The 18,698-nt window shown below is 36.5% G+C and overlaps 1 protein-coding gene across 1 annotated transcript in view; it reads left to right on the plus strand.

The window, feature by feature from the left end:
• Positions 1–237: 237 nt before the first annotated feature.
• Positions 238–18,698, plus strand: part of RP1 (RP1 axonemal microtubule associated) — a gene marked incomplete at both ends in the record, with an annotated part of 171,442 nt that continues 152,981 nt past the window's right edge. Inside the window, 4 exons of the mRNA XM_083858160.1 lie at positions 238–876; positions 2,246–2,417; positions 15,461–15,624; positions 17,524–17,610. Coding sequence (XP_083714286.1) covers positions 238–876; positions 2,246–2,417; positions 15,461–15,624; positions 17,524–17,610 — 1,062 coding nt within the window. The remainder of the gene's footprint in view (positions 877–2,245; positions 2,418–15,460; positions 15,625–17,523; positions 17,611–18,698) is intronic.

The following is an 18,698-nucleotide window of genomic DNA, read 5'->3' on the forward strand; positions in this document are numbered from 1 at the left end:
ATTGGAGAGTTTTGGGAATACTTGCAAGTAGAGCTATGCTAACTTAATCTGACAGTATTGGAGTCTTTGTGGAATTTAGTGATAACAGCTTGAATCCATTTAAACCCAATGATTTTTGGCACAACATGCTGCCATTGGTTTCTTATAAATCCTCTTTCTGCACCTTTCAAAGTGTAGATAATATATTTTTTTTTTAGTTTTACATCCACCTCCTCTTTCTTCCAGATTGCTGTCAAAATGAGTGAAACACCTTCAAGCAGTTACTCGGTGAATCATCCAAACTCGTCCGAGAGCGAGCAGAGTTTATCCACACGTCATTTCAATGTTACTGAACCCATTGTGGCAAAACGGATTTGTTTCTATAAAAGTGGAGATCCCCAGTTTAATGGAATCAAAATGGTAGTTAACAGCAGGTCTTACAAGACTTTTGATGCCTTGCTGGATAGTTTATCCAAACGTGTCCCGCTACCTTTTGGAGTAAGGAATATTAGTACACCAAGAGGGAGACACAGCATCACCAATCTGGAGGATCTGGAAGATGGAAAATCCTATATTTGCTCCCACCAGAGGAGAATGAAGCCCATCAACCTGGAACAGGCCAGCAGAAAGCCACTGCCCTGGCAGATCAGCAGGCCTGTCAGCGCTCGCCGTCGAGCTGTGCAATTGGCAAGGCAGAGTGAAGACGGGTTTGGCCATCGAGAAAGCAGGATAACAACACCCAAAAAGATGCTTGTTTTCAAAAATGGGGATGTAAGACTTAGGCGCACCATAGTTCTGGGAAAGAAAAATACACAAACATTTGAGGCCTTACTGGACTATATGAGTGAGTTAATGCAGTATCCAGTTGCAAAACTCTATACAACTGATGGCAGAAAGGTGAGACTATCAATGAGTACTGATTTTTAAAATTATTTCTTCTAGATTATTTTAAATTTTAAAAAAATTGTATCCACGATAAGCTTGAAACATGGTTATGATGCATTATCAGATGTGCTAAATTTAATTTGTTTACTTTCTATTCTTTTTTCCCCCTTCAGAAGGGCTACCAGCTTGGAGGAAATATACTGGAATCTTGGGAACAGAGAGTAGCTAGTGAGGACACATGCAATTTCATTTTAAGCAAAAAGAAAAAACATTTCTTTCTCTTACTCAGGCCTCTTTCAGGAATGCTCCCAATCCTATACTTTTATCCATTTATACAAATCCTTCTTTTACTCTTAATGCTGTTTATCTGGGATTTTTTTTTATGTTTTAGAACATGATAAGTAGCATCTAATGCCCACATGTATTTTTATCATTGCACAAATGCAGAGTGGCTTGCCATTAATGACTTGGAACTCTGACACCTAATTGCCTATAATAGTTTTTAAACCATGGGCCAGGTTCTGTACCTCTAAACTCAGATGGTGCAGCACTAGTAATTCAGATTTTAGTCTTGCATGTTGTTTGTATAATTTTATCCCAGTGTTTTTCTGTCTGTTTAACCACAGAAGAACTTGTAACTTACAGTTACACTTAGCAGGTATCTAGAAAGAGAACTCTGTGCAGAACTTGAAGAGTTCAAAACAAATCTCCTGTTTACCCTTCACTTGTTGAAACTGTGTATTAGGTTGGGAAACTATCCATATTACCTACGAGTTAGTGAAGTACAGTTTGTAAGCATAAATTTGCAATATATTTTGGAACATACATTCAAAACTGTCAGACAAGACTCTGAGCAACTTGATCCAGTCAGATCTGCTTTGCGTAGAGGGTTAGACTACATGACCTCCAGAAGTCCTTTCCAAAGTATAATGCTCTCTGTTGGTGTCCTATTCCTTTGTGGAAGTATTAGTCAACTTCTTGTGCTGTATTCTGAATTTTTCCTCCAAGTATGTCTTCATAAATATACTACATCCAAATGCATATTCGTATTTCATGATTATGAACAGTCACTGTGCAATGATGAAACAAAATTACGTGTGTAAACACTTAGATTTTAAGAAAATTTTGATATGGATCCAAGTTGCTTCTTGAAGTAATTATCCAATATATTTATATAACAAGATATATCCTCACTGAAGTAGGAATTGCCTTATAGGAATTGAAAAATTAATTCTGTGCTGTGATACATATTTAATAGTCTGCTGCAAATGAATGTAGAGACTTAGAAGTGAAGATATTAAAGCTTGAAAGGGATAAATCTCTTACATTATTTTTTGGTGGTTATGAAGGCACAGAATTTAATGTTACTTTTTTTTCCCAGGTTCCTAATCTTCAGGCCCTGATATTGTGCTCTGGAGCTGTAGTTGCAGCAGGGAGAGAGCCTTTTAAACCAAGCAATTATGAATCTCTTGGGTATTTGCGGCCTGCTAAATTGCTTGGAATTGGAAATCGTGTGTACCCAAAAGCAAATGCCAAGTCAGAAAGTGAAAAGAGTAAGTTCTTTGAATTCATTTGTATTTTATTAATTTGTTTATCTCTCTCAGCATAAGACATAAACAGTGACAATCTTACTAGGATCAAGGATATTCAGAAAGGCCAGCTGAAACTGCTTATATCTGCTGTGACTCCTCTATAAGCTTATGAAAGATCAAAGTGTTAATTTTCTTTTTAAAATGCAAGTTTTGACTAAGTACTTAGCTAGTATGCATATTTTTTTCTGACAGACTTCGAACATGCATGAAAGTCTATGAGTATATTTAATTTTAATTCACTTGATTGCCATCGTTATTAAGGGGTTTTTTTGTGTCAGAATTAATAATGAGAGTGGTAAAAGTAAAACCTCATGCTACATCAGGGTCTCATTGAACTGCTTGGGCAAAACTTTTGTTCAGTTTTCAGAACTTAACAAGTAGAGGTTTGCCTTGTCATGACTTACTCTTCTCTTGTTGCATGATCCACATAAGTAGGAAAAGTAGTATAACATCTGTTCACTTGCAAATTCATCATGTTTTTGAAGCTGCTATTGTCCATTCCTATATCATCATGGCTGTTATGGGTATATATATTTTCAATAAGTTTGGGAAAGGATACACAAATATCTACTTACTCTTTGATTACTCGTGGAGTTGCTCTATTGATAAGGTCAAGAAGAGTGGGAAGTGGCCAGTGGATGATCAGGAACATGACGAGCTCTTGGAGAGAAGCCAGACAAGATGAATAGCCTGAGGTCAAGGGAAATTAAATGCTGCAGTACCAGAGCTTTAGGTCCTATGGGAATTCCTGACATCAGAGCATCCTGTAGGGCTGAGGTACCGTCTGCAGGAACTTCCTTAATTCAGAGGTACTCTCTACTCTTGCTACAGCTTTGTGCTATACTGGAGAACCCAGGGAATGCTGTAATTGTTACTGTACTGGGACTTTCCACAGTAACCCTGGCAGTGTTGTGGAGCATATTAATATATAAGACATTTGATTTTCATTTGCTTGAGGGAGTTCCATTCACATTCCTTGCACTTTATCTCCCCACCAAACTATTAATGTAAAGGTTTTTCAGCCTTCATGTGATTTGACTTGCACTGCTTAAGAGCTGTTTGCAGAGCATAACATAATGAGTCAAGCAACACTAAATAAGAACATTATGAGAATGAAAGTTCTTCAGAAACAAAAATCCTACCCAGATTTTTTTTTTTTTTTTTTTGAGACAGAGATTGAGCCTTGCAATTGTAGAAAACCTGAGTTGCTGAATCTGATTATCTCCTGCTTCTAATTTTTGTTAACAGTGATCACAGAAGAAGGGAGGAAAACACAACCCTCTTTTTGTCTTTAACCTGAGAATTTAAAAAATATCAGGTGTAGGAGATATTAATGATATGAAAGCATGGAAAATGAATTTTCAGCATCTTTGCTCTAAATCCATTTCCTGAGACAGAGAAAGTCAGATTTTACTTTGGGGAGCACAAGTTCTGTCTTAGAAGACTTAGTACAAACTTTTGTTTCTTATTCAGCTCATGGAAAAACATGCTTGAGGAACTTGCAAGGCCATTTGTCTGAAATTATAGACATGTTTCTGTAAAGGTAATATATTATTATAAAAGTCTTGATGTGAGTCTTGAAAAACCAAACCTAATTAAATTCAAGAAAGTAGATAAGTTAATACATGTTAAAATACTTTTTGTAAGTGAAACCTATCTATAAAATGGTTGATCATAGATATCAGTGGCAGTTGTTCATACCTTTGTGTGGCATACCCGCACTGTTTCCCTTGCACATGCAGATGACCTTGGAAGACAGCAAAACTTTATTCTTATGTTCTTTTAGCTCTCAACTCATCAAACGCAACTATGAGAGAGAGATGAGGTAATTTTTTTAAAAAAACGCAAGTTATTGCAGAGTGGGAATATATACTGTGTATGCTAACAAAATTTGGACCATGTTCAGAAATCACTGAAGTCTAGAAGTATTCTCATTGGCTTTGCCGAGTTTTGCACCATTGTCTATAGTACGGATACATAAATGTGTTTCAGGATGTCATCGTTTAAGTTCAGATTTTACAAGGAGTTCAAGAACTTCAATATTTACTTCTTTATAGAAGGTCAGTCCAGAGGATTGGATATGAACCCTTTCCTCACGTGTCAGTGACATCACAAAAAGTAGTTACCCATGTACTGTATATTGTTAGATTAAGCCCAAGAACATATATATTCACCTTTACTGACATGTTTTAGTCTTAACTTTAAGAACTAATAGGAAATGATATATTAATGATCACTAAAGCATGAAGAAGAAGTAAAGCTGGTAGCTTGAAGCTCAAACAAGTGAGTGCCTATGAATCCCTTGAAAAGCTCAAGGCAATCTCAGCTCTCAACTAAGTATAAAATGAGATCATCTAGTACTTTTTTAGGCTTTGGAGCTTTAAATAAGACTATACTTCTGGCATTAGAAAGAAGTTATTGTAAAATAAAATTAAGTGAACAAGTATTAAAATGCTCAATTCTTTATTAAGCCTTTCTTATATTTCTTTCTCTGAAAACTTCATAGATATATAGCAAGATCACCCATAGGTTTTTTTTTCTATACTTTCTAATGCAAAATAAATAAAAAATCAAAGTATGTAAAATAACACACTTCATTAGCATCTTTAATACTAATTTTTCTCCTTTCTTCTTTTCTCTTCCTTTTTTGCCTGTCCACTGTCTCATCATCTGGATCCTTACCCATGGTATTTGTCTGCTCTGCTTTCTATCGACCAAATGAATCTGTGTTCTTTCAATGTAATTATTGGTAGTGGGAGCTGAAATGGACTCTAGTTCAAGATCTCAGATTTTTTCAGTTTCTTCTGATAAAGGATCCAGCAATGATAACAACTCAAATGATAACAACTCAGAGTCTTCCTATGTTCTTGACAGCCATAATGGGGTAGAAGGAAATCAGTCAGTTACTGGTGAAGACTTACCTGTGGCACGGTATCAAGATGACATTGAGAAATCTGTTCATGTTAATCAAGATGGCAGTATCACAGTGGAAATGAAAGTGCGATTCAAAATTAAAGAGGAAGAAACCATTAAGTGGACAACTACTGTAAGTCGTGCTGGCCTTTCTGGCGACAAAAATATCTCCATCTGCAATTCTTCTGCAATGGATGTGGAAGACTGTTCATCCAATGTAAATACATCAGACTGTATAAAGCCAAAAGATGCTACATTTTTTAAGAGCTACAATAAAGAAGAGGAAGACTCCTTACAGCAATCCAATGAGGAAATGCCAGACAAAGAATCAGAATCTGATTTGAAAACTGCTGATTTTAATGTCTCTGAGAAGAACAATTCTTCAGATTTAGATGTAGGCAATGTACCCGAGGAAAATATCAAGCCTCACTTTTATAGACCTCCCACCCCTGGGCCAAGGTGTGTTAGACAAAAGAAAGCAGTAGTTGAAAGTGTCACCTTAGTATCTGAGAAAGAGGTTCAAGAGAAGACAATAGGACAGTTTTCCTACAGTGAGGAAATAGAGAATGGAGGAAAAACATCTGAGTATTGCATGGTAGCTCATTCAAGCAGAAAAAAATCAAGTGTCAGTAATCCAAAGTTTAATGAGATGAGTGACAATGGTTTATTAAAGCTTTCTTCAGAAAATATAAAAGAAGAAATGCATTTTAAAGTAAGCCAAAAAAGTAGTGAGTTAATAGAAACCACAAATAGAAAAACATTAGAAGTGCCTGATGAGGATGAATTGGTACAGAATATATTGGAGAAATCAGTTGTGGGACGAGGTGCATACAGTAGTTTTGTATCAACCTCCAAAGATAACATCAGTGGTTTCATGCCATCATCAAAAGCTTACCAGACAGCTAGACCAGGTACAGCAGATCACATCCATAGGTCATGTGATATTAAACAAATAAAAAGATCAGTGAGTTCTTTCATTACGTATTCAGAATTATGTCAATCAAAAGAAGAATTAAAATGCCGACCTGCTGATTTAATAGGTATTTCTCAAGATTCAGTCCATTCAGCCTGTGCTGGACATAGCCAGATGAAGATGGCACCTCCATGTAGTAAGAGTTCTACTGAGGATGTAAATCCGACAACTGGATTCTTTCCTACTGTTACTGAAAATGAGAATCAAATCTGTTCCACAACTGAATCTGTGATAACCCTCATTGAGAACAGCCAATCTGCATCATCGCTTACCAAAAAGAAGAAGAAAAGAAAATCACCTAGCTTGCAAGAGCAAAGTGCATATGAAAATCAAAAGCATCAAGAAACCTCAGGGGTAATTACAAGTGAAGGATTGCTTATCACACAGGATTCCACAACAGAGGCTATGGATAAATATTCTGAAATGCCTCAGAAAAATGGATCTGAATATTTTGCAAAAAACAGTGATGGGTCTGCCAATTCAGACAAAAATGTGTATCCTGAAGATGAGCTCTATTGCCAGGATTCAGTGGCACAAAATGGATCATCATCATCTAATAAGAAAAAAAGAAGTAATAACAAGAAATTAGCCAAGGTAAAATTGAAATCAGGAAAAAAAAGTAGTATTATTTCATCTGCAAAGAGTGAAGATGGTCTAATGACAGCTGATTCAAACAATGAATCCGAGCTCAGTCAGGATACACTTAGTACTGAGAAAGAAGGTGCACATCTTATAACCAGTTCTTTCAAACAGACATCTAACTCATCAGTGACTCCAAAGCCATTTTCAGACGTGCCAAAAGACCTTAGCTTTGAAAAAGAAAAGGAAAAGAAGAATTTGGAACATTTGCTATCAAAGAAAGAGAAAAAGCAAAAGGTGATGAAGAAAAATCTAGGTAAAGGGGCAAATAAGATAAATACGTCAGAGAGTGCCATTACACTAGCGTCTCTAAAACAGGAGGGTTTTCAAGAGAAGGTTGTTGAACATTCTCGTGAAAACTATGTCCAAACTTGGCTGAAAAATTCGTTATCAAATTCTGTCTTACCCCCTATAAAGAAAAAAGAAATGTCTGTAGAGAATAGCAATGCCTGTTCTTTTACTAAAGAAAATACTGATGCTTCTATAGAAAAAGAAGCTAGATTTATCACAAATAATGTGCATGTGACTGGAAGAAAACATCTACTTGAAGATACTCTAACAAAAAAGCCATTAAAACCTATTGGCAAATTGAGAATTTCAGAAGACTCAGCCAAAGATTCAGATGAAAGACAAACTGGCTCTATTCATTCTAATACATCCATAGTAGAAGAAGGCAAGTATTCACTGAAGTCGGAATTTCATCAGGATAGTAAGCTACATTTGTTTCATGAAGCACACGACAATGATAAAAAGACGAGAGAAGTTGACATTGAAGTTACAAACCCATGTCAAAGAAAAAGATCTGAAGTTGCTGTTCAAGCTGATTGCACAATTGTTACTGAGAAAATTGGAATTGAAGTTCAGAATAATTGCATGTCTAGTGTGTTGCTCCATGAACTACAATCAACTTTGCTTGGTCTCCAGAAAGGACATAGTGGATGCATTGGAAAATCTTGCAGCTTATCAGATCTTTCTCCTGCAGCTTTTGGTTCTTCCTCCAACGCCCTCCTAGCTTGGCTACTTTTACTGAATCTGAGAGAGAGTTTGATTGGGACAATTGCAGATGATACGCAAAAAAATGCCTGTAGCTGTTCTGAAATATTTACACAGTTAAAATGTCTGAAACAAACTGCAGCTATAGAACAAGCTGATGAGCTGAAGGCTGTCTTCTCACATCTCCAACAATCAACAGAAAATAACCTATTACAATTTAGGAAGGAACTTGAAAACCAGGACTCCGCACATGAGAATATGCCCATATCTGAAATTCCTAACGATATACATTTGCATGAACAACAAGAATCGGTTGAGTCTTGTATTTCAATAGACAGTGTCAATTCTGAAGAAGCTCTAAAATTAACTGGGGGATCAGAAAGCTGTTTTGATATAGAGAGGGATCTTTGTAAAGAAACAGAGACTTTAGACATGACTGCTCCCAAAACACAACCAGATGGTCAATATGCCAACACTAATTCAAATACCTATAGCCTTCCATCAGCTCTAGAGGCATCAGAAGAAAATGAAGAAATGCCTGATAGCCTATATGAAAAAACTCAAGATACATCATTCATTAATGAAGAGTCAGAATCTTCAGTAGAACCTAACTCCACAGTTCATAGTGTAACTTCTAATGATAACAATTGTATTTTAGATCAGGATACTACTGAGTTAGAAGGTGAAAAAGGTGTTGTACCTGTTACTACTGATAAAAGTGAAGATGAGGATGTTGATCCAAAGTCAGCAGATATTGACAAAAACCCAAAAAATCAACTTACACTAGATGCTGAAACCTCTGTAGAATATAATAATGAGGATTCTTCTGAACAGGGTGACAAGGAAGATGCAGAAATATCTGAGGAAACCTCTGAGAGGTTATCAACAGTCTCTCCATTATCATTTCGTTATGAATCAAAGCAAAATACAGAATGTGATGTGACTGAAGGAGAACAGAAATTGCAAGCAGAAGAACTGGAGAATAAAATGTGTTCTGACACCTCTCAATTAAAAAAATGCTTTAAAAGTCCTGCTACTTCAGACTGGTCAGATTACAGACCAGATACTGAAGAGAGTGATTATAACTTTAGAGCATCCAGTGACTTGACCAATGAAAGTGGGGAGGAAGCACTTGAAAAACATTATAATACTGGCTACGTAAAGAGAACTATTGAAAGACTCTATGGCAAGACAGAAGCTTCATTTAAGCCTGACTTTCACAAAGGATTTCCTTGTATGTCGAAAGTATTTCATACAGATACTGAAGGATTCCACTCTGCAGTGGGGGAAAAAATAATTTATTTTTCTCAAGAATCTATGTCTTGTTCTGCAGAGAAATTTTTGCATTCTTCACTACCATCACAAGAATATCCAGTAAAAGTAAACAAAGATGACAGTATAATGAGAAGAGAAAATACTCCTTTACCAACACCACAATCTGCTCTTAATAGAGAAGGGACAAGTGGTACTAATGACTGTTTAGGGGAATCAATAAATCAACCTTGTCAACCTAGCATTCAGGCTAGTGAAGATGAAGGAATATTGATAGATAAAGGCAAATGGCTTCTGAAAGAAAATCATTTGATAAGAAGGTCACCACCTGAACGGACTGGGATGTATGGTAATTTGGATACAACATCAATTGAAAGTGATGAAGCTCCATACTCTCACTTTGGCAATCTGGATCACTATCCTGCACTTGATGAGATCCCTTCTTCAGAACTTGAAGACATGGTAAAACCCCCTGAAAATTTTTGCAGCTATTTCAATATGCCTCATAATAGTGATTCAGACCCCTTTCAGGATGAGTCAAATACAAAAGGCAAACCGAGTCGCAATGGTAAGATCCTTCCTGCACCAAACAAAGACAAGACCAATCCAGCAACTGTGGTAGGTTCTACTTCCACACAGGCTGACACCAATTTTCCAGCCTTTTCATCTGTAGAATTTAGATTGCCTGATAACAAGGTGCATCCATTGGAAAAGCCTTCAAATGCTGTACCCATACAGTCTCAGCCAACTAATGTTAGCAATGTTGATAGAAGTGCTGTTCATGAAGAAGATTCTCTGGATAGACTCCATGCAATATGTGGCCAACATTGTCCAATACTGATGGTAACAGTGATACCAATCAATGAGGAACAAAGAGGATATGCCTACCAAAAGGCATCTGATATTGAGAACCAGCTGGGTCCATATTTGTGGGCTAAAAAGGGCAAACATTTAGAATGGTCAGGTCAAGACCTGACAGACAAAAATAATCATGCGACTTTGAAGAACAACTCTATCAATAAGATTGTCAGTAATATATTTAATAGGTTTTATGCTGATAACACCTTAGATTTCATTAGTAACTTTGGAATAATTGCGTCCTCAACTTTGAAAGACACAAGTATTTTAGGGGAGTTACATATTACAGAGAATATGAATGTAAACCCCATGAAAGCCAGAAATTGTCAAAACAGTGTATCCAAACACACATCCAGTGATCTTGTTACAGGCACAAATACTGAGCGACCCAATGGAAAGACAAAAATATGTCAAACCTTAAGAATGGATTTAATTTATATTGTTGGAGAAAAATTTTCTCCTATGTTGGCAGATCCAGCAGAAACTTGTCATTCTGAAACATTTCTGAAGTGTGGCACTTCCTTAAATAACATTGAACATAAAGCCTCTGAAAATCTGAAAAACAAAAATGCCTTTCCTACAGAAGAAGACAAAGAAGAAGTAGTTTGCTCTTCTACAATGAACAGTGAAAACAGTAAAGATGAGAAGGACTTGCAATAAAGATCTTGGAATTTCCATCACATTAGATTACTGAGAACATCTTCAGAAAAAAAAAAATCACATAATAAACTGCTGAATGATGCAACCAATAAACCTCCCATTGTGAATAACTAGATAAAAATAAGTCACAATTGTGTATCAGTGCTGAAATACAAATATTAATTAAATTTTTATGGGAGCCGCCATATGAAGAAAAGTTGTTATACTAAGGCAATGATTTCTTGACTAGGAAACAGTTTTTCTCTGAAATATTATCTGTTAAAAGGTAGTTGCATACCAGTCATCTAATTTTAGAGAAATGACAGCTGCTTGTTTCAACAGAGAACTGAAATTTGAAATACCTGCCCAATCTTTAAAATAAGATTTTTATATTCCATGACATTTGAGAAGGAGCTTGAAAGCTGGCTTTCAGTAGAAATGCTTTTCCCAGAAGAAAATCAACTGAAATGTTTAATTTGAAATGAAAAGTAGGAAATACTATTCAAATGCTGTAATACAATAACAAGTAGGAAACAGAAGTTATATTAATTTTATATAGATGTACATCATAAAATTGCTGTTTGAGATTTTAAAGGCCAGCTATAGAACACATATGTGAGTAAAGAGATTTTTCCATGCAGGATCATCCAGATACCAAATAAAGCTGGTCTCTTTAACTCAGAGAACACTAGAAAAGGGGCATATTTAGGAGCTGAGAATGGGGACTGTTTGTCAATGGTCTTCCTGATTTCTCTTGCCATATTTCCTTCTGAGGCACCACTTACTCTTAAAATTGTTCTACATACACTAAAAGTTTTAGTTCTGTGTTCTAACTTAACCTCTGTCTGTACGTTAAAGATTGTATTTGTGGTTTTGTTTTGATGTGGTTTTTTTGTGGGTTTGTTTTTGTTTATTTGTTTTGGGGGTTTTTGGGTTTTTTTGTAAATACGTTGTATTTTGAGAATCCAAGGCATATGCAATATGTTTCAGGATCTTTCAATCTCCTGTTAGAGGTATTTTTCATACCTGTTTACAGCATTTTTTAAATACTGTATGTATGTAGCAAGCACTTAAATATGGTTTACAATTTTCAGTAAATGATATAACACATGAAATTGGAAAATATTTAGTGTATATTGTGATTACGGAGAGTATTTCAGTTTTTTTGTTAGATTTTAATTCCTAATACTGCACAGTACCTCTCTTCAATGTCAATGAAGTCAGAGATATACCTGAAAAGAGATGGTACCATTTTTTCAGGTAGAGAATGAGAATTTGACCATTCTGTACTCTTGAAGACTGTGTCTTGGATAACTAGCATGGTACATGCTGTGGTAAGCCCTGGGTCATGATCCTATGATTATCCAGATTGGGGACATAATAAAAGGCTGACGCAAATTCCTCTTGGCCCAGAAGCTTTGACTGTGTCTCTGTGGGACAGAAGGCACGTGGAAGGGAAGTAGAAGTTGGATGGGAAGCAGAAGGGGTTTGTAGCACAGGTAGGAAACCTAGAAACACTCCTCAGTTTTTTTAGAAGTCCAGTGGCTGATCTATTTCCCCCTAAATAAATGTCGTATTTCTATTGTTCGAAGCAGTGTATTCTATGTAATAAACTAATATTATAACCCTAAAGCAAGATGTATTGTCTAATATCTTTCACACCAAATAGCTGTATCTTATTTCCTATGCTGCCCCTGTTTCTGATGTTGTTCTGTCCATTTCCACTTCTTTTGGTGTCCCTCTTCACATGTTTTAGAACTGCTCCAAGTAAAAAGTCTCCAATGGTATTTTTTTCATCCCTTTACATGTCAATACAGAAGTGAAACCTGTGTTTGAAAAATGCAACTCAAAATTACTAGAATCCATCTGAATGTCATGTAGCATTCTGTGCTGTAAATCATGTCTAAATTGTAGGCAAATTAACAACTGTATCTGTCTCCATGACTCACAACCTTTCTGCTGGATTCACAGAACTCTGTGCTACATTCACAACACCTCAGTGTTTCCAGATCAAGGTTCAGAAAACTTTAATCAGACCCTTATTACTGAGTTACTGAGAGTTGCTGAGCAAACTAAGCACTTGAAACATGAGATGTGAGGTACTCCCTCAGGTTACAATTAGCAGACACCACAGCAAGTGGTGAAATGAATATTAACTGAAAGATTTGGTTTTGATTTCTGTGTGTTAACTGAAAGAGAAGGAATAAAATGGTCACCTCAGAGCAGGACAAAAGGTTGACAGTGAGATGTACCATACTGTCATAGGGTTTATATACTCATTAGGGGTACAGGGAAGATCAGAGAATTGTGGAATCATTTAGGTTAGAAAAGATCTCAGAGTCCAACCATTAACCCAGAATTGCAAAGTCCACCATTAAACCATGACCCCAGGTGCCCTATCTACACTTCTTTTAGATACCTTTGGGGTTGGTGACTGAACTGCTTCCCTGGACAGCCTCCAATGCTTGACAATCCTTTCAGTGAAGCAATTTTTCCTGTCATCCAATCTGAAATCCAATCTAAACCCTCCCTGGTGCAACTTGAACCAAAGTTAGAGAATATCAGGTGTCTGAGATGCACAGATAAAATTGTTTTCATAGTTAAGGTTGGAGAAGGCTGAAGAGAGAAACTCACAATGCTAGAGCAAATACTGATTGACAGAGGCAAAAACACCATGAGGTGTTCGAGCTTCTTTATATGGATAGAAAAGCATTCAGCAAGCATTCTGGGATTTATAGAGAGTATGCCATACATCTGGAAAGAATTCAGTTTTTGTCTTGCCATAATTTAAAAAGAAACTGCCAACATAATATATAGATCATAGTCCCAGGAACTCCCAGTTTATCTAGTTCAGCCGCTTGCTAGAGGAAAACTACACAATTAGGTAAGTAATTCCATTTAATTACAAATCTCATTTTAAATATTTTTCTCTGTAGTCATTAAAGCTTGCACCAGGTAGATATTCTAGAGCTTGAGTCCTGCTTTTGATGTCTGTCTTGAATATTTTCTAGTTTCCATCCTCAGCCTACTCATGGTTAGTTTATATACATGTGTCCCAAAGCCATCACTGTAATTTGCTTAGAAAAGTCTTTTTCCTCGTTGTATCTATCAACAAAATGAGACATTTTCTCAGCTTTTTCTCCAACATAAATATTTTCTTCATTTCCTCTAATCATCACGGCTGTAGTTTCTGAAATACATCAGGCATATAGCTCTTAATTTTAAGGATGCAGAGGAAAAGAAGATGTTTGTTCAGTGTATCACCATTAAACAAGTACCTTGACTTTTATAGCACTAATGATATCAAATATCATTAATCTAATCACAATGTTGATCCACTGTAAGAGTTATGGGGAATAGTTAATACAATTTTCTCACCTTGTGTCATAGATTAGCCCCAGTCAGAACTAAGCCCCACTCAGCTGCTTGTTTACTTCCTCACCAGCGGAACTGGAGAGAATAAGAGAGAGAAGGCTCATGGGTTGAGATAAAGTTTAATAGATAAAGCAAAAGGTGCACACACAAGCAAAAAATCCAACAAGGAATTCAATCATCAGCTAATTTCAGCTGTGGGAAAAGCAGATTACAGCAACATTTGAGGAAGCTCACAGTGCTTTGCTGATAGTAAATAGTAAATGTTGATAGTATTTCTGCCAGTTACTTCTTTTTCTCACAGTTGTTAGTTTTCACTTATACTTTGTTTAGTATGTTCCAGCTATGACAATTCTGGAATTGATCAAATTTAACTTATAAGAGTACCCACCAATGATACCATTTCCCTTAACTCCATGCTGTTGGCATTTAGTTTCCACTGAATGAAGGGTTTGGGGGACACTTTCCACTTAGACCAGGTCGCTCAGAGCTCCATCCAGCCTGGTCTTGAGCCCTTCCAGAGATGAGGCATCCACAACTTCTCTGGTCAACATATTCCTGTGCCCACCACCCTCACAATGAAGAATTTTTCCCTAATATCTAATCTATTCTCTTTCAGTTTGAAGGCATTGTTCCTTTTCCTGTGACTACACACTCTTGTACATCGTCTCTCTCCATCTTTCCTGTAGGCTCCCTTCAGTTACTAGAAGGCCACCCCAAAGCTTTCTCTTTTCCAGGCTGAATAAACCTGATTCTCTCAGTCTTTCCTCCTAGCAGAGTTCTTCATCCCTCTGATCAGATTGCTGGCCCCCTCTGGATTTTCTTCAACAGATCAAAGTTCTTCCTGTGCTGGTAAAGCTTCAGTGGATTCTAAACAAGCTGCTGCATCTGTGTAGCTGATCACACCTTTGCAGAGATATAAATCCTTTCTTAAACAGTTCTTTTTCAGAAGAGCTAATTTGCTTTCAGAGTCCCTAAAGTTTAAAGTGATGAGTGTCAAGGCTGTCATTGCACAGCACTGCATTGAGCAGAGCTGATATAGCCTAAGTAAAGAGAACCCTATATTTAATACAGTATTCCAAGACTTTCGTGTTTGAAATACAATTATGTTCATTCAAATTGGTCTTGGTCATATAGGACATTTAGAATAAAAGATATGAATGCAACCTGACATTTCGTGACATACCCAACACAGCAAACTCAGTATTTTCCTGCTGTAATTTTCTGAAACACATATTTCTGTATTCATTGACATGCTATTATTTAGAATTTTGATTACTGAAATGCATTTTATTTAAGAATCTTGAGTTTAAGTAATTCAGCAAGTCTTTTTACCTTTTGATAGGTAGGAAATGGAATGTGTCAGTCCTCACCAGTGATGTGCCATCTGCAGGAACAAGTTCAAAGGTGTATATTACGTTGTATGGGGATCATGGCAGTTCGGGTCCTATTTTTCTTGATGGAGAGAAGGGAAAATTATTTCAGAGAGGCAATGAAGACATCTTCACAGTAAGTAATATATATTCATTGTGTTGCCCTCTTGCTTCCTGCCAGATCGCATGACATTGCAAACTCTCTGTGATGAAAAGGCAGCTTTTTGTATGTTACACATATCTAGAAATGAGAAGCAAGACTTAAATGTAGAGCTAAATTTAGTATCCTTTCCCACTCACTTATCCAAAGCTTATTAGATTCAACATAATTATTGTCTGTTAAAGAACCAGTGTTTTATTTGCATTGTGCTCAAGGATACCAAGAGATATATGACAACAGATACTTGTTTAGTTTGCAAATTTGAAACAGGGCTAAAATATTAAAAATTAAATGAGGAAGTGAAGAATTAGGATATGGAGTAAAATTTTAACTTTGTTAAACACCTGCTGCTTTATTGAAATAGTGGCAAATTTTATACCTGTAACAAATATATCTGAAACTGCTTCTGCTCCAGTTATACAAACAAATTCTTCCTCAATCAGTTTTATAATGTGGCGATTTAGGTGAGCCAGACTAGATCCTTTATCACAATCTGCATTGCTTGAGTGTGTGTATAGGATTGTCAGGGGTTGTCTACAGGTCTCTGCTATAGGGCCATATGACAAACAGGTGCTTCCATCAATAGTATCCAGCATAGCAAATCCTCTTCTGCGAAAAGGTGTTTGATGGCACCACTGATGAAGAGCTCACCTTTTCCACAATCGCCCTGCAGACATTTGGGATGCAGGAAGTGCAGTTCTCGTCCCTTTTCAGCCTAAGGAGTTTTTCAGAAAAATCCAGCACCCCTGATACAGAATGTGATTCTCTATTTGTGATATCAAAACAAGTCAAATTGAAAGGAGTGGATAAAAGGAGTAAGCAGGTCTTGTTGCCATTACTGAAATTAATTTCACCTACAATGACTTTTAAATGCAAAATATGGAGGAAAGTCTCATTGTTGAGATCTAGGATTCCCCTGCTATAGATAGCACTGAATGCAACTAAGAAGAACCTACTCTGAAATGTATGGAAAGAGAAAAGGCTCTCTGAGTGCACTGTATTTGCACGTAGCTGTTGTCTGTCCTTGCTGCTCTGTCTCTTTATCATTTATAACCCTGAGTTCAGGGAAATTCATAATACAGGCAACTCAGTTCACACCCATATATACAATGTCAATGAAAACGAGAAAATTAAATCTACAGAAGACAACAGAAGGAGAGAAAATCAAGCCTACATTATAACAAAATAAATTATACAGTGAGGAAGGAAGACTGATGGTGTACTTCCAGTTCCGTGAAGATAAGCTTTCTATTTCTACACTTAAGTTCATAGTAAGGTTGGTTGAATAACCTTCACACAAAGTTATTCCCTCAGTGCCCTGTTATCTGTACTGGACATATTCAGCCTGCCCAAGAGCTAGTCTTTCAAATACAGCTATTTAATGTGATTTAATAGAAATTATTTGTAAAAAGAAGCATCAAAGATGAACACAATTGTTTCCAAAATATTGTAAAGCATATGCTTCTGGAGGGGTAGGGAGAAACTCATAGGTATGTGGGAGGCAAAAATAATTTTGGAGCAAGTCACTAGTATAGATGCTAAACTGAGACAGGTTTTAGGGTCAAGATACTTTTGCTTTTTAGTCATACATATGGTCTCTGTTCATCTCCCGCTGAGGCAGGAATTACTACAGCAACTTCCTGAAGATATTTAAATAGTATTGGCCAGCCAATGGGATTTTTGAGGGTTGTCTTTTAGAAGACCCAAATGTCTAAGGATTATCTGAAGTAAAATAAGTTGGAAAGGCTTGTTTAAATGTCAGAATATCTAATTTCTCAAATAAAAAGTCTCACCTTACAGTTACTAAATTTTCTGTTGCATGTACTTTCTTTTTAACAAATGTTCTATGTTTCATTAGTTTTGTTTCTTTTACAGATCAATACTAAGAACATAGGAAATCTCTACAAAATACGTATGGGACATAACAATGCCGGAGACTCCCCTGCCTGGCACTGCAAAGAGGTAAAAGAAGTGAGAAAGAATTTTATCTGTCCAAAAGCAGTCACTATGACAGTGGATTCAAAATATGAGTAAGAAAAAAATCCCTGGGATTATATTGGCCTCATCAAATTCTTTCACCTTCATTTAAGGGATTACTTATGAAGGAATGTTTCTGTGTGGAATTAAAGCAGCTTATCTTGCGATGTCTGGGTTGGCTGTTCGCAATTTAATACATTACTTTTTTTAAAAATGTGTGGCTGGGCAGCAAGGAAGACTGCTCGCTTAGCTGCTATAGTCTGAGTCTTCTACAGTCTTTGTACACTACAACATGCCTAGAGATTATTTAAACCCACAAAGTCATTGAACCCAGTCTAGCCAAGTCCTCCCCAGATCTGTGGCTGATGCCTATGTGTCCCTGTGCACAGCACCAGAGGTACATTGCAAATGTTTCTAGTTCTGTGTCTCTGACAAGAAAAAGTCAACAAGAGGTCCTTTTCCCTCCTTATGTAAAAAAATATCTTGATACAGGCTAAGCAAATATAATAAAGCAAAGAGAATGAGCTAGTTGCATTTTAAGGTTTGGTTGGGAAGCATAGTATATAGGTTTCTGGTCTCAAAATTAAAGGATCTGAGTTTTATCCTAATATCTGATGTGATACTATGTGTGCCATTTATACATTATGCATGCCTGAAACCCTTCCATCTTTGTGCCAGAGTGTCTTATCTTTCAGTTAAGAGATTGCAGTTTATGAAGAACTTTAGAAGCTGCTGGTAAACTCAGTGTTAAAATTATATTTTGTGGTGTATCTAGATCTATCTAATGCAAAGTGCCCACTGAAGTTAAATATTCACTCATCAGTGCTCAAAATCTGTGGCTATTTGATGCTTGTTTTTACCTGGGCCTGTGACTCAGAAAGAAGATTGAGATCTGGGAAGTGTTAACTGTAGTTTAGGCACAGTTCTGTGAGTTCATACCTCTACCCAGTCCATGTCTACATTGAAATACTATGTATTATCACTATCACTATACTATTATCACTCTAAGAGGTTTCATAATGGAATTATAGGGATTATATATCTTTCAATTCAAATGATTGCCTGATTATAAA

This window comes from Zosterops lateralis (genome assembly GCF_965231275.1).
Source record: "Zosterops lateralis genome assembly, chromosome: 1".
Classification (NCBI taxonomy): domain Eukaryota; kingdom Metazoa; phylum Chordata; class Aves; order Passeriformes; family Zosteropidae; genus Zosterops; species Zosterops lateralis.